The sequence below is a fragment of the Anarhichas minor genome, unplaced genomic scaffold (assembly GCF_050575085.1).
Source record: "Anarhichas minor isolate MPS153535 unplaced genomic scaffold, ASM5057508v1 ptg000096l, whole genome shotgun sequence".
NCBI lineage: Eukaryota > Metazoa > Chordata > Actinopteri > Perciformes > Anarhichadidae > Anarhichas > Anarhichas minor.
This window is the reverse complement of record NW_027466542.1, coordinates 977,473-1,002,689: the sequence shown is the minus strand read 5'-3', so window position 1 is coordinate 1,002,689 and position 25,217 is coordinate 977,473. Positions and strand designations below refer to the sequence as shown.

General features: G+C 43.6%; 1 protein-coding gene across 1 annotated transcript; it reads left to right on the top strand.

Annotated features, from left to right (window-relative positions):
• Positions 1-3,795: 3,795 nt before the first annotated feature.
• On the top strand, positions 3,796-25,078 carry niban1a (niban apoptosis regulator 1a). Its single transcript, XM_076082592.1, has 14 exons — positions 3,796-3,849; positions 11,329-11,505; positions 12,248-12,376; positions 12,490-12,604; positions 15,300-15,464; positions 16,360-16,475; positions 18,988-19,092; positions 19,458-19,620; positions 19,708-19,895; positions 20,589-20,735; positions 21,699-21,809; positions 22,514-22,621; positions 22,745-22,856; positions 22,972-25,078. The coding sequence occupies exons 1-14, from the start codon at positions 3,796-3,798 to the stop codon at positions 24,243-24,245; spliced, it is 2,964 nt and encodes a 987-aa protein (XP_075938707.1). The 3' UTR covers positions 24,246-25,078.
• Positions 25,079-25,217: the final 139 nt, after the last annotated feature.

Genomic DNA, 25,217 nt, shown 5'->3' with positions numbered 1-25,217 from the left:
GTTGTGTGCCGGTTCTGGTGCTGTGTCAGTGTTGACTGAACGTGTTGGCATAACAGAGAGAGGATAAGACAGCCAGCAGGTCCCCAGCAGAGACCAGCTGACTGGAGACATTTATGTACTTGTATGTTTTTCAGGTGTGTGTGTATAGATCAGGGCTGCAACTATTGATTAATCTCATTATCGATTTAACTGTCACTTTCTCAATGAATCGCTTAGTCTATAAAACAGGAAAACCCATCCAAATCTTCACATGTCTTGTTTAGTCCAAAATATATTACATTTACTCTAATGTAAGAGAAGTAAAAAGGCAGCAAATCTTTGCCAACAGTTGCCAATGAATTTTGTTTGAATGGACGAGTTGTTGCGGCTCTGGTTTGGATGCATCTATGTTCTGCAGGGATGGATGATCCACTCGCTGCAGAGATAAATCCAGTTGAAGTTTATAGTTAGAAATCGAACAGCTGGACTGGTGTCGGCGTCTTTGTTTGCAACGATGATCAGAGTGTTCCAGCGCTTCATTCACGAGTCTGGAAACCTGGTGTGCCGGATCGAAGCCATTTCTTGGCTTCTTGGGTCACATGAACAACAGGCAGGGTCAACGCTCAGTGAAACGGCGTCATTGTAAGCGAACAAAATAAAGGTGAGAAAGCGGAGGAGAACGGCTGAAGCAATAAACAAAAGAGAACAAAGACTAAAATGGCAACAATGATTGTAAAACGCTGAATAATCTGGTCCTCCTTTTAAATATAATTGTACCTCAGAAAAGATAAACAACCGTCTGTGAAAACGCCTCCGTGTCTGTTGTTGATGTTGACACCGGTTGCCTCGGCTGTTGCCGTGGTTGCAGAGTATCATATGTTGAAAACGGGAACGGAAAAGTAAAAATATTGTCCCGTGAGGTGGAAAATCCCGGAGTGAGATGTGTTTTTTTTGTTGTCACTGTTGAGACCACTCTCTCTGCATGCTGGGTCTCGCACATAAGACGACAAACAATGTGCCGTGTGTATGTGCATGTGGTCAAGGTTGGTGGAAGGCAGCTCTCAGACTCTTGTTTAATGGGGTCCTTTGGGAGCCGTTTACCTCCTGCTGCCCCCAGATAGCTCTCAGTGTAGACGCAGCTCGGTCTGCTCGCACTCTGGGATGAGCCGTTTGTTCTCGTGGTTGCCTCGTCAGTTTTTCCTGGCTGGGCGGTTTTTAGTGGAGGGCAAACTCAGAGCGGTGCATCACCGTGCATTCATTACTCGTGGTGAAAACAATCCTCTCTCTCAGTCTGCAGCAGTGAGAGATGTGTGTGTGGAGGGTGGGGTGGGTGTGTACGGGATAATTTGTTGAATATTTGGTGGTAGTGTATACTGGGTTGGGTTGGATGTCTGTTTTTTTTTTTTTTGAGCAGGCTACATTTGATTCATGAGACAGATTACTCCAAACATTTGTCCTCTTTGAGTTTTGGCTGTATGATGTGGTAACATGGATCTTTATCTCATTTCTAACTCAATCTGACAGTATTTCTTCATCATTCCTACGATACACGATGGCCTGAACAACGTGTTTGGCTGCAGCTGAGATTGGATGTGAAGATATGAGGGCAGAAAGAGGGCGTGCAATTGTGAACGACTTGTGCTTGAAATCAAATATGCAACACCCACTTTAAATACATGATAATGAGGTTGCGGAGGCCACATTTCACTAATTGCTCCAACATGTGTCCGTGCTTCATGGATTCATGGCGATTTTTCCACACTACAATCTCACAGCAGCAACAGAGTGTGTGAGACGTAGTTTGACTCTGTGAGACTGTGAACATGTGGATCCTCGGTAGAGGAATATACCAAACCACTGGAATAAATGTTGTGCACAGCGACGACGCTTACGAGCATCTTAAACATCTGGCAGAGCGGTGCCGCATGTTTATCCTCCACATATTTCACCAAAGACGACAAACAGAGAAGCTCAACAGGGGCGCAACATCTGCTGTCTGCTCCGAAGAGTTTCTGCATTACTCAACAGTTTGAACTGTTTCCTTTTAAACCATTGCTCATCTCAGCATGACCACTCAGTGACTCATGTTGCGTTGGGATGGGCGAAGGAGACCAGTCTTAGGCTGGTTCTGGTTCCTAGCTGTTCTGAGCCGGAGTACGGATGAGGAGCTGCTGCAGCGGTCAAGGCTGCGACAGTCGTTCATTTGTTAAACGTTCAGTATTTCCAGTTTGTGTCTCGCATGACGAACCTCTTTGTTGGTGCATTGTTGTGTTTCTTGCTGTGTTACTGCCACCTGTAGTGTGAAACTATTGGCAGGTAGTGTCCTGCTCTTAAACGCCATGCATTTTCACTGTACATCTGATGTGTTGCTTTGTCATTGTAGCTGTTCTGCTCCTGGTGGCGTTATGAGTCTGATGGAAGGGATTCTTTAGTCTCCCACATGGCTTCAAAGAAAGTCGGCCCAGCTCAGTGTGCAGCATTACATCATCTGTCCAGTATAAATGTCACCCAGAAAAAGAAGATCATCATTAGCTCCAGTTAGAAAACATTATTGTAATTTAAGAGTTGGCTGAAGTAGTTGTAGAGATTCTTTGGTTTTTGCTGTCAGGCTGCAGTTCTTCATGCTGTGTCACTCCAGCTGCCATTACACAATCCTTCAGATATTCAGAGGAGCTGTGAGACTGTGAGAGCCCCCCCCCCCCCCCTCCCCCTTGTTTTTTAGATCTGAATTCACGGCTCTCCACAAAGAGAGGAAGCTGCTGCTGCTGAGGCGCTCTGCTTTAAAAACCACCTGTTGTTTACTCAACCTGACTGTCCACTGAACACAATGCAAATACTGCAAATCTGCTGCTATTCAAATAACGTTTCACCTTGAAACCAGCTCTGATTAGTCAAGAAAGTATGTACTTATGTATCTGTATGAAAGTGACACACCAAAGCCTGAAACGATTAAACATTGGAGATTGCAGCCTCATTATACCACTTTCAATTATCTGATAATTCTTTAGTAAAAGGATTGTTCACCAAAACTACAAAATACCCACATTTTGTCACTTAAAGGAATAGAATAGTACATTTGCTTCTTTTTTTTCTTCGCGGAGAATGAGATATTCAGATGGTTATTAATATCATATCAGTGTGTTAAATATGGAGCTGGAGTCGGGACATGGTTAGCCTAGCTTAGCATAAAGACTGGAAGTAGGGGGAAACAGCTAGCTCCAAAGCTAAAAAAAAATAAAGAATACAGTTAGCAACCACTAAAGTTCCCTAATTAACACGCTCTATCTTGTTTGTTTATATCATAAACAAAAATATAGAAAAACAGTTTGTGGTTTAAAGGGAAAGTTACGAAGTATTTCTTGATAGATAACAGAGTATCCTTCCACTGCAGTGCCTCCGTGCAAGCTACAGGTTGTCAGATATAGTCGGATATTGTGATTTTTAACAAATGAGATACAGTGTGTTAATCAGTGAGCTTGAAAGGTGTTGATGGGTGTAGTTTTCTAACTTTGGACAGAGCCAGGCTAGCTGTTTCCCCCTGCTTCCAGTCTTTATGCTAAGCTAAGATAACCACATCCTCCAGCTCTGTCCATAACAAACAGACTGATTCTCATCTCACTCTCGTTTTCAATAAAAGTCGCTCTTCCTCTTTATGTAAAGTGTCATGGTTTATAGGGTGTAAAGTCAGAATTCCGGTGTTGAATGCAGTTTCATATCAGGCTCACTTTGTGGTTTGAGCTCGGTGCAGATGGAGCTTTTTTTTCTGTCATTTAGTTCACGTCCGTATGCGGCTTATTTTGAGTGTAAACACGAGGAATGGAGGCAGAGCTGGGCGCCAAGACCTTGACGCTCGTACTCCTCATCCCCCAGGTATGATGGTATGGGAGCGTCAAACCGGCTCTGCAGCTCGTAAAAGTCGCTAATGGACAGATGAGTTTACTATTATTTCAGAAAAACTCTCACATGGTGACGCCCATCCTCTGTTCTAATAATCCGGGCAATGAAACCTGTCGGCTATGTGAGGGATGTTTATTGAAGTACATTTTCCAAGTGCAGCGCTCTATCATTGACTATTCCCCTCTGTCTTGTGTCTCTTATGTAGTTTCACTGCAAACAAGGCACAGAGCTAAGCATCCATTTGTGTGAGAGATGAATCCCTGACCATCTGCAAAAAACCCACAAGGTCCTTTTAACAACGCTGAACACTGAATCAATTTCGAGAGTCCTCAAAGACTCTTTAAACTCTCAGAAAATATTCTGCTGCACGACCAAAACGATTTTTAACCATTTCTCCCAACAAACGTGGAAGCCGGATTATTTTAGTTTTTTTATGAACAAAAACATATTTATATGTTTCCTTTGTTGTATGAAATAAGCATGAGTCGTGCCCAGCCACCATCTTTGTTTTGATTAGGAAATGGAGTTGCAACCTGGGAGACGGGTTAAAGGAGACATAGAGAGAGGACATCATCTGGCCAACATTGAAATGTGTCCAACACTTTGGTTTATGACCAAATACCTGCAGAACTAATGATATTCCCACCAGCCTCAGCTGCACGTTGTGTTTACTGGTAACTAGCTAATGTTAGCATGCTAACACGGTGAACGTTTAACCAGCTAAACATCAACCTGCTAGCATCATCATCGGGAGCATGTTAGCACAAAAGCACCTCTGTGCCTAGCGTGACTGTGGACTCCTGTTGCTAAATAAATTACAATGAATTCATCATTGTCAAGGAATCTATTGTTGATCGACTAATTGATTAATTGACTTATCTTTTCAGCTTTTAAAATATGTGGTTAAAAGAGGTTAGTTTGTATACCTGGTATTTCTAGTTATTTATATACAAAAACAGCAGTAGTCATATGAGTAAAAGATGGGCTATGAGCTAAACTGGAGAGGAGCATGTTTTAATTTTCATGGACACAAATGCAAACACACTCTCATATTTTGTGTATTTGTCCAACATTTTTCTGCCTTGCAGTGACTTGCTCTGTGTCTCGGGTATTTCCTGACTGACAACACAAAGAGTCTCTTCTCTGAACATAGGGCCCTTGCGAGTACAAAATAACATTAATCATTTATTTTTTCGCATTTTATTGTACTTTGAACTTGCACTATAAAGCACTTTGGGCATTTTTTAAATATGCTTTATTAATGAGATCTGACATGTCGTGTGGACTCTAACTTTAAACTGTTGAAATTATGTCAGCAGTGGTTGTGCATACTTGTTCACTTAGTCATCATGTTTGCATGTTAGTGTGTGCGAAAACAAATTTGTTGTCGGTGTCTCACACACACACACCCTAGACAACCACAGGAACTTTCTCATATGTGAACCAAAGAACACTTCTACCGTTGGACCTCATGTGGTTTAGCTGTTGGAGATTTCAATTAGTCTTTTTTAAAGCCTTTTTCCCCATATTAATTATTTTTCATTATACTTGCATCTAAATTTTACAATCCTCAAAGAGTGATGTTTCTCATTGTACACTAGAGCCGAAAACCCCACAGATCTTTTACACAATTATAATATAGAAATGACATTTAATAATAAAGGCACTACATATTGGTGGAGGTTGAACCAGGTGTGATGGGGTTAGGTGAAGTTGGCTTTCTTTGTATGACTGTGTGTGTGTTTGATTTTGTATTTTTACATTTTACTGCTGGCCGTTTGACCAGCTGTGCCACATCTGCCTGCATGAGTTCCACGTGTTTGCAAGGTCTCTGCAGATCCCGGATAAGTCGGATCAATGGAAGACATTGAAGTAGTGCTCACTGTTTTTCGACCCATGAGACTTTGCGTACCATCGTCATTTAGTCCATGCTTATCACATGAGGTGTCACCCAGATCTGGTCTTGAGATTCCTTTGTAGGGGACCGCTTGGACAATTGCTGCACTCATCCAATAAAATGACATTACCTGTGTGAAATAGCACCTATGCGCTTTACGGCCTTAAGGTTAAAGGGGTCCACCTCTGTGATGAAACGCAGCCATGGTGGAAGACCGGACTTCAATTCAAAGGCACAGTTTAAACGACAGTAAAAACCTGCAGGGACTCTTGTGTTTCAGTCCATCAACCGATCTTCTGCTGTCTGACATTGTAAATGTTGAAGGTGGAAGAGCAGGTCTCTCCAGTGAAACGGGGGGGGGGGGGGGGGGGGGTTGTAAGTCGAGCTGCTGCTGAATCACTTCACACAACTCTCGCTCATAGTTCACATACCAAACCCTCGCATACCAGCACACATTTCTGTTAGAGGACAGGCTGGCACATTTTCAAGACTCGCATGTCAGAATGTTTGTTTAAAGAGTTACTGGTCAAATTTTGCAGCAACCAAATGCGGCAAAATGGAAAGTTCATCATCCACCAAATTTGAAAACTGTATTCTGACACGGATTCAACAGCATTTCCTCTCTGACAAAAGTTGTACAAATTTAGCTAAAGAGTGAATCCTTTACGCACCGCAGGATTATTCTGTGTGCTCACAGTTAAGATCCGCCTCAAGCAGTCCGCAGGTGTGGCTCTTCATGTTCTTGTTAAAGTGCCAACAGGTGTAACATAATGTGCGGCACACAGTCAGACGCCAGGCCTGCAGTATTTTAAGTATTCAGTACTCAGTGTGTCAAGGTTCCCTCGCAGATGCATTTGATTTGTTTTGTTGTTTGCTCATTTATTCTTCAACAAACCTTCAAACAGTAGAGACGCAGTATCTGACCAGCAGACTGTCTTTGCACCATCAAGCACTTAGATAGATGAGCAAATCCCAAAATGTGATAAACTCTATCAACAGAGCCATAGTTGGGCGTTTAATACCATGGACCGTTGTGGACGTCGCGTACTTGGGAGGAGATGTCTGAGACTGTGTGGAAACAGGGTGAAGTAGCGCTGTGTGAAAGTCAGTCAAGAGTGCGTTCTTGTCTCATCTGAACTCTTGAACTGGTGTCTTTCTCTGCGCAGATGGCAGCATAAATTAACAAGGCAAACTGTTTTTGATGGATGCCCACTTACAGCTTGGTACTCCAAACATGCGAGAAGTTGTGTTCATGTGCTCTTAGTGACTCTCAGTCGACACTAAAATACAGTCTATTTTGATGAGAATATGAATTATGTGCGGGGAGTTTAGTCCTTTTTAGATTTTAATAATCTGAAGGTCCATCTTGAGTTAATATATAAGTGAATGATTATTTAGATATGGCCTGGGTGTGTTCAACCGGTTGCCCAGTGCATGCGATGTCTGTCTGCTGTGATAAATTTGCTCTGAATGGCCCAATTACGTAGCTTTTATGACACTTTTGTCTGTGTCTGTTTCGCTTTATATTAATGTCTTTACAATGTGCATTTGCACGATGTTCAGTTTTGATCTGTGTTCAAGTTGAACATTTGAAAACAAGGTTTTCTACTCGTGCCAGGACTCAAATGAGAAGCAAGCAGATGGCTTACGCACTGGCTCATTTACAGTCATGCTGATCAATAAGAAGTGTCCCTGGGAAAACGGCAACCAAAGCAGAGTGATTGTGAGTAATCTGTGATTATTTTAATGAATAATGGATTGTTTTGTTTATAGAATATCACGTTGTCCGAGCCCAAACTGATTTCTGAGGGACTGTAGGAAACTGATTTGGGTTTCAACACGTTCCTCAGTGAGTGACTAAAGACGAAGTTATTTACTTTACTACATAAAACCTTTTACAGCTATATAAAGCCAGACTCTTTTTCTAGCGCTTTTCTCATTTTAACTTAAAAGGCCGTCTGAAGGTTGGTCTGAATATGTCATTGCTCCTCCGGCCACCTCTTTCATAATAACTCAACCTGATAACAAGGAAAATATTAAACAAATGGCGGCCGGAGCTATTTTGCATGAACGGCAGCCGAGCAATCGGATGAGGGCCGTCTGCCCAGCCATTCAAATCAACTCGGGAGCAGAGTGAACCAAGATGAACTCGGAGGAGGACGAGTCATGGAGCAGAGGTTCCTCCTCCACTCTGGATTTGTGCTGCAGCGTTCTCAAAATGCAGAGAATGAGTCAATTATACCAGAACACGTGTGTGTGTGTGTCACAGCTGGCAGCCAGAGCAGATCAAACCTCAGAAGGAACGGACCATCTCTCAAATAAAATCCATTTTCTGTGCACAGAGCGTCTTTCAGGGTTCGGAGAATAAAACTTCACTTGTGTCTGTAAGAGTCTCTGATACTCCCTGGGTGACCCACAGCTTCGCATTATTGGAAAACAGGTTAACCTCCAACCTGACTGGGTGCTGTTGTGCAGAAGTAGAACGGCAAGTTGCACTGACGGGCACATAAGCAGAGTCTGTCCTTTCTTGCCAGTACAGTTTATGAGCTGCCGGTGTATTTACCTTTTCAGGGCTGAACTAACATTTCCAGTCCAGTTCTTAGATCCAAACCACTAGCGGGTCTGAAAAATGCAAAGTTTGTGGTGCTAGAAAAGAGTCTTTTAGGGATTATTAATGTCAAATGGAAAAGTTAGCTCTGCACCAAAACCTTTTCTTGTTGATGATCTGAGTGCATGAACAGGTTTTGCATCAAAATATGCAGCCCATGAGGCCATACATCCTCCAGCGAGTGTGCATTGGTGACATTCAGAAACATTCCTGTGGCTGTTTCATACAGATTCGGATTATATAACATCATCGTGTCTATTTGGAACCTGGATCAACCACCTTTGAGTTAGATTTAGATATCTCCCGTGTAAAGTTAATATTTTTTCCTGACCGCAAGGGTTCAACCTCTGGGGAGCTCTTTGTTTTGTACTGATGGTGCCACTCGAGAAGAGGCCAAGGGGGTCGGCAAGACATTTTAATTCTGCCCCCAAATGTCCACAAAAACTTGGATGTAAATCTGGCTAGGTGTTGTTTCTAGTACAGACGAACAAACCATCCATTGGACCTTCTGAGATCACCATCCACCAATGAAAAGGCATCCCCGTGGAGTGCTATGGCCAGGAAATGGAAACTGCCCTCGTCTGGGAGCAGGATATCCACTCTGACTAGCTGATCAGTGGAGGGATAAGCGGAAGGCTCGTCGGGGTCAATGGGGAGACGAGACACAGAGCTAACCTTTCTACACGCTGCATTGTTTAAGGCTGAGGAAAAAACAAGGAGGCCCCCTGAGATCCTCCATCCACAGCTCCAAACTGCCGCTGCTGATGAAGAAACAGCCTCTGCTTTACTGTGAACAAACCTTTAAAATCCCCGTCATTAGTCGTTCACCAAACAGTAATCTATCAACATCTAAACGTGTGACTAAATGTTTGGTCTGGCGGCCAGAAATATGTCTTAAAAACACCTTAATTTCAAGGCCTTCAACAGGTCACAACCCTAATTAACACAATTTGAAACATTTGACATCAATTCCAGGTGTTATTAAAGTTGGGACTCTGGTTCGGAAATATAAATATAAGTTTCAATTAAGGATGCCTTTTGAATGGCTTTTCTGCATCGTTTAGGAGTTTGAAAGAGTTGATGAGCCTTACAGAAAACCCTCCTTCACTAACTCATTACCAACGATCACTGCAACTGTTCCTGAGTTTGCTTCTACCTGAACACTGTTTAATGCTTTTTATATACTGTACATATTATGATGTTGTTTTTGTATGAGATGAGATTAATGGAGATGTTTCATTCGTTTGTAACGACTCGCTTCCTGTTGCTGCCTTCTTGGCCAGGTCGTCATTGTATATGAGAACTGCTTCTCAATTGACTTATCTGGTTAAATAAAGGTAAAAAAACACACACAAAAAACAGTATATGCGATGTAAAAAATGAACGCTACCCCAAAGTTGGACCTTAAAAAAAATATGACTCTAAAAGGGAAAATCTGAGGATTCGTCTGAAGTCTGATGTTCTTTTGTGGGCTAAAACATATTAAGGGGTTTTATGGATTTAGAAGGCCCTTAATCAGATAACTAATTAAACATAGCTACTAATTTATCCATTAATTGTCCTCTTCATCTGAATGTGTAATGTGTATTACTAGCCCTGAAAACGACCAATTAATACTTTAATTACATTTTGTGGGTAAATTAGTGATCGAGGAATTGCCTCTCTGCCTTGTAACTGAGCCACAGAAACCCCACTTGTGTTTTCATTTCTCTAAATTCATCTCTAACCCAGACATACGGCGTGATGGAGCGCCACAGCTTCTGTTACCATAGTGACGCGGAGCCGGGTTGTCGCAGCGCCGTGTCGTCATGCCGTCTGTAAAACACCCCAGAGAGATAATGACGGCGCACATCGACCCCGATCATTAACACCGACTGTGCAGCGAGGGAGACAAAGCACAGCAGCCGCCTGTTCAGGCATGTTTATCCATTAAGTGGAGGATGTGTCACTGGGAATTACCTCTAATAGTTTGTGGATATTGAGAATTTAAAGCTGCGTAAATACTCATTGAATGTTGTATTTGTGATGTGGTTTTGCAGCCGTGCAGAGAGAGACGACTGAAAATGGGGAACGCTCTGCAGCGACTTTGACAGGGCTTTATTCTTTGTTTTGTTTTTCCTAAGAAACTGAATCCCTCCGCGCCAGGAATCTGGCCTGCTTCAAACGGGAACGGAGAGGTTTCTCTTTTCTCTCGGTAATCCTGCGAGCGTACTGCCAGCTAGTCGTAGGTTGACAGACCACAGCAGGGACGGAGTGAAAGGCCTCTCTGGTTGATGTGGTTGAGAATCGCCTCGGAGACTTGGACAGAGACACAGAGTCTGATTGGACGCTTGTAATCTGGATAGAAGTTACTCACACGATCCAGAGAGACACCAACAGCAGCCTCGGCGTCCTGCTTACAGCATTCTGCAGAGATCACCTCGGGTACAGCGTGATATCATCTGGTGTTTGTTATCCAGGCTAAGGGAAGACTTTGGCATGTCTCAGCGCCAAGGAAGAGATGGAAAATGAGCGTAAAGATGAGCTCAGGTTTTGTTTTTAAGAAAGCTCTGTTGTGTGGGTGTGTGTGTGAAGTTTTCTGGCAAACGCTCTGCTGCACAAAGTTTTGAGCAGTTTTGACAAAATACGTTCCAACTTCATGTGATTTGCTTTTAGGTTTCTTTAGTTGAGCATCGTTCTATTTATCGAAATAAATCTTAAAGATCTTTTTTTTTTTTCGGAGAGTGAGATGTTTAGATGGATGTTAGTCTTTTATTACAGATCTTTGTGTTTGAGAAGTCCTCAAACTGGACTCCCTGGCCTGGTTCATATTTCATCCTCGGAGCAGAGCGGCCTCGTTCTTATTGTCGGGCTGAAACCTGACCAGGAGTCCAACTGGAATGCTCTGGCTCAGTATTTAACACCCATCTTCAAGTGTAATCGGTGCTTAACTTCCCACTGAAACCAGTCCTGTAACCGTTGTTTTAATTCTTCTTCTCTCTGTGTTCCTGCAGTCCAGGCCGAGGCCGAGCTAATGGAGTTCAGTCCGTACTACAGGAAGCAGTTCTCTCTGGCTCGTTTCTCCGAGGTAGAAGATGATCTGGAGCAGAACAAAGAGACGATCACGCAGCTGCTCATACAGAGGGTACGTGTCTGCACCGGTGCCATACCCCCCCCCCCCCCCCCCCCCCCCCCCCCCGAGTCAGCATTCACTCCTTAAGAATGGGTCTAATGAATCAGAGGTTTGGTTTAAAGGTTGGCAGAGCAACCGCAGCAGTAAGCACATGTGCAGGTGTGACTAACATCTGTGATGTCATCCAGCTGCGTGAGACAGAGAGGAGTCAACTAAATTACAGAGACAGTCTTAGGGGGCGGTGTGAAAAGCTAACGGCTGGATTACATCCAGACTCACGAGGGAAAGGACTTGAAAAATGAAAGTAAGCAAAGGTTTTTAGCCAACTTGTTGTCCCAGTTATTCAATTCAGGCTCACCTGTGAATGAATTTATAAAAAGGCCAAGCTGAGGTATTTTCTCTTGCTTTGAATCCGGATGAATATTTATCAACGTCAGAGCCAATCTGTTGATTAGATTCATAAACTTATAATGATTATTTGTGACCGTGAGCCAGTTGAGGTGAATCATGCATCCCCTGGGCACAACAATTCAACACACAGCCTTTTCTCTACAGAAAAAGTCTCTCCGTTACTCTGGATAAGGGTCGGGTTGGAAATCCAAAGTGTTTATAGCCGTTCATAACGGTCACACTCGAATATACATATGAAGACGTTCACCGCAGAGAGAATTCAGAGGACAAAATCAAATTCTTGCCACGTTTACAGCTGAGTGTTCATTGTATGTATGTGTGTGTGTGTGTGTGTGTTGACCAGGGGACTCCTGAAGGGGGTGAGGTGCTGTATGAGGAGGGCGTCCTTTTCTTCGACGACGCCAGGAAGTGGAAGGAGAGGTACGTGGTGGTGAGAGCCAACTACTGCCTGGAGTGTCACGACGGCCTGGAGGTGAGCGTGACAGTCAAATGGCAACATGTCACATTAATCTGTATACACACTCCATACAAAAAGGACACATTTAATCTCCAGTTTTTTCTTTTCCTTCTGTCCTCTTCCACCAGACTTTTATGAAAGGGATTCCTCCCCGTCAGAAGCTGCTGCCTACAGGGGGCAGTGTGCCGACCACAGAGGAGAAGTACATGGCCATGGTGGACAAGTGCTTCCCCGATGACACCAGTGAGTAAAAGATCTGATAACTCTTAGTAACAGCTTCAATTACGTGTACACATAATAATTAGATAATCATTAATATGTTGTCTATTCACTGTTCCTGTCAGCATCAGCTGCACTTTAATTATTGATACCTTACATGCAACGTAATGCTACACAACCGGCCTACATGCTAAAGATAGCCAGTGGTGAATACTTTACTGAAGTACAATTTGGACATACTTGTACTTTACTTGAGTATTTCTATGCTGTGCTACTTTATTTACTTCACGAGTATTTTTTTTTTTACACTGTGGTATTTCTACTTTTACTTAATTAAAGGATCTGAGTTCTTCCTCCACCACTGATATAGAGCTTATTAGAGCATATTAATGTCCACTAACAGAAATTGCGAAAATTTTCTCTTACTTTTTTAATCTATCCAATAATTGAGTGTGTTGGGTTGCAGTGGACATCACAGCTTCTCAGTGCTTCTAATGTCTCTACAATCTTGCTGTATTGGCTTTTTCAGGACAAAGAATGTCCCTTCAGGTATTTTGATCACGGTCATTTCAGCCTCAGGTGTTTTGAAAAGAGACGTGTATCTTTACTGAGTAAACAGTAACCTCTGCAGAGGATGAGCTTCTTAACGTAATGGTGTCATTTGGCTGTTTGCACACAAACACGCTCTCATAAAGGGATGCTGGGTATTATTCCCACCGGTTTGGTACGGATAAGAAAAAAAAGAAACATTGCAGGATTCATGATTTTATCCTTCAGTAGTTCTCTACTTTCAAAGTCGATAAAATAGACAGGTTAAGGTTTTTAAAAAGAAAATTATTCCACATATAGATTTCAAATTTCACAGAGTCTACTATCTTACATCCCCATCTATGAGAAAAAATTCAAATACGTCATCATACGTCATCACTGGCCATTCAGGAAGGTGGTTTTGTTGTTGCTTGCATAGAAGACAAAGCAGCTCTTAAAGAGGAGCTCACTGTTATCCCTCCAGATATTTAATCTGATTATATTTTTTTTAAGCCTTGTATCTTAACGGAAGAGAAGAGAAACCTGTTTCCCACTGTGATCTTGAACAACAACCTCCCACCCACGGGTGCTCAACAAAGCTAAAAGCAGCTCAGGTGGGAGTTTGGGGAACCAAGACAGACTGAAGGAATTTAGGAGGAACGTTGTTTAAGACACGCAGGCACCAACGCAGCACTTTGATCACGATCATTGATTTAGTTCACTCTGGTTTATACATGAATTAAAAAAAAACACACATTGCAGTTTGACTGTGTATTTATTGAACTCTGGCAGCGGCAAACAGTTTTTAGATGTCATAAAATCAAGCTTAGATGGTTCTGCTTCTTGGAAGAAATGTGGTTGTATTAAAGTAAATTAAAAAAAATATACATGTCTTCAAGTTTTCAGTGGAATACTCCTTTAATGGTATCCATCAGTGTGCTGAGTGTGCAGCAGTAGAACTGGAGTTCTGTGTAAAAGCAGGCAGGTTTGTACAGGCTCTGATCCAGACTGTTTCTATTTACTGTGTGGCTTTCCCTCAAAAAAATCAGCCACCGAGTGAAGAACCGACAGACGGTTCAGACTCTGAATACTGCTGCCTTCAGACCGCAGGGCTCACCTGGACTAACCTGTGTGCGATCCGAGCCGGTTTCACTCGCCTGTTTCTAAGCTGTGTGTAGCACTCAGCTAAAGGCAGCAGCTCAGAGGCATGAGCGGACTCAGTAGATTATAAATTCATTTGATGTAAAATTTTGATATAGAAAACACTGGAAAGAAATCACTAATTATCATCCAGTAAAATGTTTTATCTATAAGAGAACTTCATATTCATCCATAACTACAATATACTGGACTAAATTGTCTATAGAAAAATGGGCACAATTTATGTATTTTGTTGCTCATACTAAACGGACCAAGCAAATATATTATAAGACAATTGGAGGCTAATGATTAACACATTTTTTTATATTTGAAATATAATCAAATTAAACTCAAAAAATAGATAAACCGAGCATTGTGAACACAGTTTTTTTTCTCCTTATGTGTTTGCGGTTGTTGACGTCACTGAGATTTAATGGTCATGTGTTTATCAAGAGAATCTGAACTGCAAATTTGACGGTATAAACTCAGTCTAAATGGTGACTTCTTTGATTTAAGTGTCCCTGGCTTGAATAGAGCAAAGAGAGAGATTTTGTTGTTTGGGAAGCTCGTACTGTTGTGCTGCCACCTGACCTGAGGGCCTTTGATTCAACTTAAAGGAGGTCAGAGTCTCATCTGGTTTAGTGGTTTAAAACGTAGAGCAGTCACTGAACCGGTAAGAGCCTAAACACATTATATCTGAAAGCTGAGGAGTCATTCATGCATCTCTTTCTCCTCAGATCAGTCTGTTACGGTGCGTGATGAAGTGTTAATGCTTAAATGAGCTGAAGACGCAGAGAGCAGAAGGGAAACAACACATTTAATTTCCACACTACTCCCTTATAAGCCACTGTATGTGTAACCTACACAGTAACCAATAATCAGGCCAACTACTGGAGGCCCAGTTTACACCATACAGTGGTATAACAGCGTATACTACTATCGTGTGGACATACCAACCGCCCAAACGTTGAGCCGCTAGTGTGGCTAAAACAACAGCTCTCCATTCAGTTCGGTGGTCGCCATCAACGGATCTCCGTGTTTTCTGTTTCAGACGTGAAGGAGGACTTTGCTCCTCCTCTGTCGGGGATGCCTGGACAGTTCCCCGTCTACCTGCGTCTGCCCTACAGGAGAGACTCCTACTTCTGCTTCAGACAGGAGGCCAAAAGAGCTGCCTTCCTCTCCATCCTGTCAGACTGCATCAGACACCAGAACCAAGGTGAGACAGATACAGTCGATCCAAATACTCCACAGTAGGTTTACCGTCCGCTGCTACAACGCAGCCATGGGGGGTCTCTCATTCTCTTTTAGGGCTGGGTATCGTTTGGCACTTTGGGATTTGAGTTTCAATGTTTGTTTGTTTTTCTTTTCGATATCTTACTTTGGGGGATTATTAACTTGTTTTTCTACTAAATCCTTTTTTCATTTTTCTTAACTTACTTACTTTAACTTTACCAAATGAAATACAGTCTGAAGTTGGCCGATTTTTCAAAAACACACTCAAGATCCTAGTTGCTTTTTTTAACGTATTACTGTTGAGTGATACGGAATAAAGCTGAAACAGGAATGCCAGACCTTTGCTGGCTCCAGATTGCTGGTTTTCTATATATTTAATCTACCACAGGGCGACTAAATATCTTTGTTTTGGACTTTTAGACATTGTGATAGACGGTTTCAATATTATGACACATTTTACAACCTGTGGAATAAAATGGTTCTACCTACAGTATCATATTGATTAAAAACATTCATTTTTCAACACATGGTCACTCGTGATCCATTTTACACTCTGCAGAAATGACTTGAGAAGCAACGGCACTCTATCATCAGCAGCAGCATCTGAGTGTGCGAGAGATGGTTTTAGGTTGCATGGCATCACTTGAACCACTTTTGGCAGTTGCCATGGCAACAGACTCGCCCCGCACCAGCTCCGAGGAGCAGAGATGGGCATTTGTTTTTTATAATCAAGTTGAAGCAGAACATCTCTGCCCGAGCGAGTTGACAAAGCATTTAATTCACATCTCGGCTTAGAATAAAGCGAACACACTGAGAGACTGACGACGCGTTATTTGTAGTCGTTTTGTTAATCTCTCCATCTCTCTCCTCTCTGTCAGACTTCCTGAAGAAGAAGACGTGTGAAGTGCAGGCCTTCCTCAAAGCCATCCAGCTCTACAGACAGGACAAAGGCCAATACGAGGCCTGGGACATGCTGATAGGGAGCGATGTCAGGGTACGTTTTGGTGTATTCACATTCTCAGTAGAAGTTACATTGGCAACAACTGCTCCTCCTGCGGTCAACACATGCTTACACATGTTAAGCTCCACTAAAGGATGAATGAGTTATTTAGCGAGCTTTAGAGGTGTTCCCTGTTTCCAGGCTTTATGCTAAGCTAGGCTAACCACACCCTCACCCTGTACTTAACACACAGACGTGAGATTGATGTTGCATCTTAATTGCAAGGACACCAAACAAATAATAATTCAGAAACTATAACTGCACAAAATTGCTTCGAAACTCAACATATGATAACTTCTAATCTACAGAAAAGCTTTCTGTTGAATAAAAGATAAAGAAAAGAGAAATACTTTTACTATTTTTTCTCTCTTGTTTCATCTACACCTCCACCTGCAGTGTTGCTTGCCCTGTTAGCACCGTTAGCTTCTAGCTGGTGGCTCAACATCATCGTCACAGTTTCATTTGTACAGACTGCAGTGTATCTGCACCATAGAAGGATGCAGGACTTGTACGAATCAGAGTCACGGCTTTGTAGCCTCTCGCTCAGTTTGCTGTAATCTTCCAGTAGCCGAGAAAACCCTGAGAACACAGAGAGGAGGAGAGGAGCTTTGGTTCACTTAGACCGTCGTCCTTACTCTCTTTTTCTCTTCCTTCCTCCTCCTTCCCCGAGCTCTCTGCTCTGCCGTTGTGCTTCCTGCTGTTTTTCTCTCTGTTCTCTTTTAAAGCAGTGCAGGAATCCTCCCTCATAGTGTCAGTGTAAATGCTCCATTGTGTTGCTGTTCGCTCACATTGTGTTTAGTCACAATTAGTTGGAGGTGAGAGGAAGTTTGACTTGCTGCAGGAAACACACACACACGCACACACACACACACACACACACACACCATTTAAAGTATATTTGTTTTTCTCTGCACTTAGCATGCAGTTCATACACGTATAAAGTAAAAATACACACCAAAGTACACAGGTTTGCACTCGCTCACCGGTATTTTCTTTCCTTCTTGTACATAGCTCTTGTCTGACACACACACACACACACACACACACACACACACACCAGTGAGAGCTAAGACATGAGAGGAATGAATGAAATGTTTGCAGCAGAAACACGAACAGTTTCACTGAGTTTTATAACCACTGCATCAAAATCATAAATCAGTCAAGGTCTCAGTCTTCAAAAACAGTTATTTGGTGTGTGTGTGTGTGTGCGTGTGCGTGTGCGTGTGCGTGTGCGTGTGCGCGAGCGCGTGCGTGCGTGCGTGCGCGCGCGCAGACTCACTGTCTACTAACATCTTTAGTGATCATGTAAGTAATTTATAAAAAGACGTGAAACTTCAGTCAGTCAACAGTGAGGTATATCATTTGATTTTATTAATCAAATATGGTCTATGTTGCCTCATCAGGTTACAAACACAACATATGCCAGACTGGCGGCATGTTGCAAAAAAAAGACCTGTCCACATTGAGGACTACAGTCCTGCCTCTGCCTGTTCTCCGTCTGTTAGTCAGCACGTAATCTCAGAAACGTGAGATTTCAACGACACTTTGTTGAAATTGAGGACTGGATTTGGTGTGGGGGATTTCTTCACATGAATGTTTTCCCATGAACTTCTGCACTGTTGAATGAAGAAAATCTGGCACATTTATCATATCGCTGTCCGTCTCGATGTGTATTTTGATGTCGATCCAGCACTTAGTTCTCTCTAGCTTGGGTTATTTGACCCGAGGCTGAATTACCAATTGGGCAAAACTATTGCAAATATTTTAACGGCAAAATTAGAGCAGCGAGCAGCCGTGACATTTCTTCAGAAGATGTAGCCTTTTCTCGTTCCAAATGTATTTGGTAATGTGCACCACTAAAGAATGATATCAATGGAAATTGGAACAGTGTCTTGAGGTCCTGTCTTGTGTCAAAGTCCAGTTTTAAGACCTTTGATATTTTGGTCAAGGCTATGCTTACATAGTGCATATTCAGAGAGTGTGTTTACCAGACTGATATGTTTGGAATCTTTGGGATTTAGAAGGTTTAAAAAAATAAATAATTCAAATTATGACACATTTGTGGATAGTATCTAAACAAAAACTTTAGATACAGATCCCTTAGATTTTTCTTTTTAAGATTTGTAACCAAGATACATTCTTCGTGGGACATTTTACAAAGTAAAAATAACTTGTCAGTGCTCTGTGATGAGCGCACTGTTTTTTAAATGTCTTCAAACCTAGTTTGGTGTATCTGCAATAATGTTATGGGTCTGTCTCTATTTTATTGTCTATTTTCTCAAACAAATGTGTTTCATAACCAAACTAACTAACTAGCGCCTGCATAGAAGAACCCCTCGTGGCTGCGGTTGATAGATAATCTTTTAACAGAGTAATCCAACATCACTTTGGTAGCCTGAGATATTTTCAAAAAGGCTTAAATGTGTTTGAAGACAGGACTGAAATTATAATTATTTCTTTTTTTGCAACACATCATTAAGCATTTAAACTGTCTGTGTGTTTGCAGGTGATGGCCAACGTGGTGATGGAGCAGCTGCTGCCGTCTCTTCAGAAAGACATGCTGCCTCGCCTCAAAGCCAAGAAGACGGAGAGGAAGAGAGTCTGGTTTGCTGTGAGTCACACTGTTAACGTGATACCTTTTTATATCCTTTGTGACTGATGTTGCTGCTGGCGCACTGTCAATGCAGATGAAAAATAATCAGTTTTAGTTTGAAAATTGGCACACAGGGAACATTTTTATCCATCGTCGTCTTTGATGGCGTTTTATCACAAATTTAACCTAGTTAAATCTAGAATGGTAAATCATGCATTCATGCTGTGGGCTATTCCCTGCATTATACTATGTCTCTACTGTAAATCTTCATATGGAGCAATTTCATTTTGTCAAGCAGTAAGAAATGAAGTGAGCTGAAAACTTGGAAAGAATTGACTTTATTTATATAACCCGTGTTTGATCAATGGACTGTTTGTGCCCAGACGGTGGAGGCGGCGTACATCCTGGTCCAGGAGCATCTGTTGGAGGGACTCTCAGCACTGAAGGAGGAATGTCGAACGTCAGTCCGGCAGCAGGAGGTGCTCATCCACTCCGACATGGACCAGATCCTCAACTCCAGACGGCAGCTGGAGGAAACAGTCCGAGGTAACGTTCAGCGGCTGACTGATAGTCAGTGTGAATGAAACTGGCTCTGGTTGTTCTGAGGGTAAATATTTGAATTTCTTCCTCCAGACAAAGTGTCGGAGCGAGCAGAGAAGCTGTGCTCCGAGTCCGTCCAGCCGTACCTGGCCTCAGTCCTGGAGGAGCTGATGGAGCCGGTCAGCTCTGGCTTCCTGGAGGGACGGCAGCTGAGCGAACGCGCCATGGACCAGGTGTGTCAGGACGTCCTGCGTCTGGCAGACAATGAGGAACTGAAGAAGGTTCGTCAATCATCTACAGTATATCCTCTTTTGTGTTTTTTCCTCTGTTATTGAAGACCCAACCTGACTCCATCACAAATAAAGGAGTAAATAAACTGAGGAATAATCATCTTTTACCGTCGCCTCTAGATTTAGTTTTCTTCTTGCTGAATACATAGCAGAGTTTTCCTCATGAGACAGGCCTGGATTAATTTTTCCATAAGTATTGAAATGAAGGCCTCATCCAAAGGTGTCTACTCAACATAAGCATCCAAGCAGCTCTTTTAGATCACATTGTCCACAGTCTGACAACTTCCACAGTTTATCTTACACTGCATTAGGCTCCACAGTGCTGTATGTGAACTATGTGACAGCCACCAAAGCTGACCAGTAAAACAATACTCCAACATTGCATCATAGAGAGAGAGAAACGTAATAACTTTCAATTCAATTCAGTATTTGTAGGACCTCGATTCTAAAACACAGCTGCTAACTCTCTGGGTGGTCCGCCTTAACTGACTAGAAGTACACACAGAAACATGTGACTTTAGTTCCTACTGTTACATTTGCTCAAATCTGTCATTTTTAGGCCCAAATTAGTTTAGTTTCCCTGGCGGGCTCCTTTCTGCTCAGCCCTTCAAAATAAGAGTTATCTGTAGCTACATGAGCTAAACAGGCTGTTATTTTAAACCCCCTCCTCTCTCCGTCTCTCAGGCTCTGGCAGACATGGCCAAACCGAACCTGCTGAGCGGCTACCAGAAGATCGGCTCGCTGCAGGAGAAACTGCAGCACCTGCAGGAGAGATTTGGTTTCTCCAACATTTCAGGAGTGGTCCACAGCGCTCAGATCGACCTGCAGCAGGTACACACACACACACACACACACACACACACACACACACACACACACACACACACACACACACACACACACACCCAGTATTTATTCCAGCACTGTACTAAAGTACAGTTTTATGGTAGTTGTTCTTTCTTGAGTATTTCCATTATATGATACTTCTTACTTTTATACTTCCCTCCACTACATTTATTTGTCAACCTTAGTTACTTGTTTCTTTTCATGTAAAGTTTAACATAAAGGTTATGAAAGGTACAAAAAAGGTTATAAAATATACGTTGAAAACACATTATTTAAGATTAAACCAGTGATTCCCAAACCTTTTTTTATGTGACCTTTTACAAAAGTAGTCTGGGCCTCTAGTCATGTTTCAGATGTCGGTTCCACCACACAAAAGCAAATTTTAGCTTTAACTTTAGCACGATTATGAATACATTACTTGTGAGTATTATTTCATTGTATTGGTAGTTTTACTTAAAGGGACTGAATACTTGGTTCCATTGACTCTCTCCTCCTTCAGATGACTCAGCTGTCATGCTTCTGCTCAGACAGAGTGGGCAGAGGAATCTTTCTGGCAGAGTCGTTTTATCAGCCAACATTTCTGACACAGTTGTGATTGTAATCTATGTTCCTTCGATACATTGACTCGGCACTTCAGTGTGTGTGAACACATTTTGAGTCTGCTGATGATGTTTCACACTGATGGGATTTCCAGCTGCTTTTTTTTTCGCTCTGTGTTTGGGGCATTTAACTGCTGTCTGATCTGATCTCATCCTGTCTGTCTGTGTGTGTGTGTGTGTGTGTGTGTGTGTGTGTGTGTGTGTGTGTGTGTGTGTGTGTGTGTGTGTGTGTGTGTGTGTGTGTGTGTGTGTGTGTGTGTGTGTGTGTGTGTGTGTGTGTGTGTGTGTGTGTGTGTGTGTGTGTGTGTGTGTGTGTGTGTGTGTGTGTGTGTGTGTGTGTGTGCTTCAGCTGACTGAGAATGCAGCCTCCACGTTTGAACAGCTGTTTCACAAAGCCGTCCAGGACAACCCCGAGAACCCCGGCTCTGCCATCGAGAAGGCCAAACACAGAGTGCTCAAGGTCAGATTGTAATTTACAACACGTGGCCTCCATGTTTCTAAACTATTCTTTGTCACAGACTTTTACGGAATTAAGAAACACATTATTGCCATTACAAATCCAATCCGACAGAGAAAGATAAACAAGAGGGGAGAGAGAGACACGTAGGAGAGAGGGACAAGAAATACTATAGACGGGAGACAGAGGGGAGAGGGACAAAGGGGGAGGGAGAGAGGGAGGCAGAAAGGGTAGAGAGAGATGAGAGAGAGACAGGATGGGAAGGGAGAGACGGGACAGAGAGACATAAACATAAACATCCAGGGGAGGGGAGACAGAGGCCAGAGAAGATAAGAGACAGAGACGAGATAGGGAGGGGGAGACGTGAGAGGGGAGAGAGACATGTTACTGAGGGGGAGGGGAGAGAGGGGCGGATGAGAGAAAGACATGAGAAGGGGGAGAGAGAGACAGACTATAGACGGGAGTGAGAGACAAAAGTGAGTGGGAGAGGGGACGAGAGAGGAACTAGGGAGACGAGAACGAAAAAAGGGAGGAGGCGAGAGGGAGCAGGAGACGGGGATGAGATAGGGAGGGGGAGAGAGACAGAGACAGATGAGAGGCAGGGAAGGGGATAGAGAGAGGAAGAGACGAGAGAAGGGGGGAGAGACAAAACAAGAGCTCCCTGACATGAAGTGACGAGTCTCGTCTGTCCCCTTTGTGTCCTGCAGCAATACGACTATGACAGCAGCACAGTGAGGAAGAGGATCTCCAGGGAGGCCCTCGTCTCCATCACTCTGCCCTTCATCAAGAAGAGTCTGGCCGCCACCTGCAAAACTGTGAGTCTCACACAAACACACATATATAGACTTACTATGATCAATGATCATTAACTCCACCATTATTCAGAAAGCTAAGATGGTTTCAGAGCATGACCCATGTGTCTCTCTCTCTCTGTACAGGAGCTTCAGGGTCTCGAGCGGTCAGTCTACGCCGACCACTCCAACTACATCCACATTGAGAACGTCTATGAGAGCATCCTCCTGCAATCTCTGGACAAGGAGGTCACCAAAGGTATGATACAAGTTACACAGATGGTGACAAATCAGCAACACACACACACACACACACACACACACACGTCCTCCCTCACAGAGACGCCGCTAATCCTTCCCATTTTCTCCCGCAGTGGTGAAGGAGGCGGCCAGCCTGAAGAAGTACAACCTGTTCACAGACAGCAGAGACCTGCTCAGTCAGTCCAGCCGCTCCAGCCTCTCCTCCCCGCCCGTCTCCACTCCGGGCACCCCCGCCATGGTGCTCGCCTCCCCCTCCAAAACCTCCGTTGAGCCCCAGCCCCCGTCTCCTCTTGCAGTCAACGGTCTGTCGTCCAGCCCCCAGAAGGAAGGGCAGACGGAGGAGAGCGAAGCCCCGAAGGACGCGGCCCTTATTGAGACGCCTCTGGGGAAGGTTGAACAAAAAGACGCAGCTCAGACCGTCGAAGTCGGCGAGGAGGCAGGGGCAACGCCACTCACAGCAGAGGAAGTCTTCCTAACTGTGAAGGCAGAAGCAGGCCCCCCTGCTTCAGCAGACACATCCAACCCGAGTGAGACGCAGGAGGTTAACGTAGAAGCGCCTCCAGAGACTGTGATCGAAAAGGAAGAGATTTCTGTCGAGACAGAAACAGTGGAGATGGCCGCTGAGCCTCAGGTGCAGAGGACAGATGCTCCAAAAGAGGCAGATGTCACTTTGTCAGAAACCCCTATTGTTGTAGAAAGCATAAAAGATGTAAAAGAAGCAGCAGCACGGATAGAAGCTCCTGTACCAAGCTGTGACCCCACTGATGAACCAGCCAACACTTCAGCAGAGAGCACTGATTCCCAAACTGCAGCCAGCTGTGTAGAAGAGACAAACTGTGGATGCTCAGAAATCAAGTTAGAGGCTCCCTCTAGTGGTCAAACAGCTGAACTCACATCTGCAGACATCAGCCTGGACATGAAGCGACAGGAGGCAGAACCAGTGACCGTCTCAGACCCCAATTCCATGGACGTGTCGGTGGGGAGTGAGTCGGCCCCGTCGGACGTGGAGTCCATGGAGGAGGGGAAAGTAACGCAGAGCAGCGAGGACGAAGTCTCAACGACCTCCGACGTCTTGGAGGACGAGGCCAACGTCAGCAAATCGCCTGTAAGCTTGGACGATCCCGCCGGGGACAAAACCACGGGCGACAAGGCGTCTCCTCAGGCCCAGACGGAAGCTGTGACGAGCGGCGTCGAGGCGGGTGCGAGCGCGGAGCCCTCTGCGGCAGATGCGGCAAACTCTCAGCCCTCTGAGCCCGCAGAGGATGAAGGCCCTGAAGCGCAGCCCATTGGCTGCATCAAGGAGATCCGTGACCTAGTGATGGAGGTGATGGAGGTGGAGGAGCCGGTGCAGCGGTACCCCAGCGGAGTGCCAAAAGAGGAGGAATGAGGCATCAGGATCCATCACAACTGCATTACAAAAGTGATTCAGGATGTTCTGCTGAAGGGAACCAACTCATGACCAGAATAGAACATTAAGCCTCAAACTGTCCGGGAGTCAAGACATTTGTTCTCAGAGCCGACGCAGGAAAAGACTCCTGAGAAACATTCACAACAGCTTCCATGAACTTTTTTTTTTTTTTAAACACATATGCATGAAATGATGGTAAATTATTCATAAAAATCAATATATCAGCTGTGTCGGGTGTATAAAACAAACATGTCGGTTTCATTCAGTGAATTTTAACACTATAATTATTTTTGTGGCAAAAAGTTTTAGAAAAAGTTTCTGGAAATTGCATTATGCTGTGGTAGATTACGAATCTATTTCAAAGGAATAGTTAGGACATTTTATAGAATGTATTTATGCGCTTTCTCTCTGAGAATATGTGAGGATGGATATCAATCTCCGTATAGGATGTCTGTGTATAAGCCGCTTAGCTTAGCAGGGGAAATGGCCAGCTTGGTTCAGTCTAATTTGAAATGACACCTACAAACGTTTTATCTGTCAGCTCTGTACAGGCAGACATGAGATTTGTATCCATCTGAATATCTCACTCTCTGGGGAAAAAAGCAAATGAATGAATTCCCTAAAATGCCAGACTATGAGCTTTAAATTGTTTAGAAATGACTATTAACAGATATTTAATTATATTAGACCACATGCGGCGTAAACTGTGGCTTTGACAGCAGTGCAGAGCGGCGGCTGTGAGCTAGCCAGTGGGGGGCGCTCACGTGCACTAAAAGCCACGTGGCAGGAAAACACACACACACACACACACACACACACACACACACAGAGGAAGAGCGACTTCATTCTCTGCTCCAGTACATTCATCCTCTATATCTTTACACAGCAAATCGCTGTTTGCTGTTGTATTAATGCTCTGAATGTTTAATGCAGCTTCTTCAATGTGATTAT

Coding starts and splice junctions, on each gene's coding strand:
- niban1a (XM_076082592.1), top strand. CDS start 3,796: ATGGAGGCAGAGCTGGGCGCCAAGACCTTGACGCTCGTACTCCTCATC. Junction 11,506..12,247: donor CGCAGCTGCTCATACAGAGG/GTACGTGTCTGC, acceptor TGTGTTGACCAG/GGGACTCCTGAAGGGGGTGA. Junction 15,465..16,359: donor CATCAGACACCAGAACCAAG/GTGAGACAGATA, acceptor CCTCTCTGTCAG/ACTTCCTGAAGAAGAAGACG.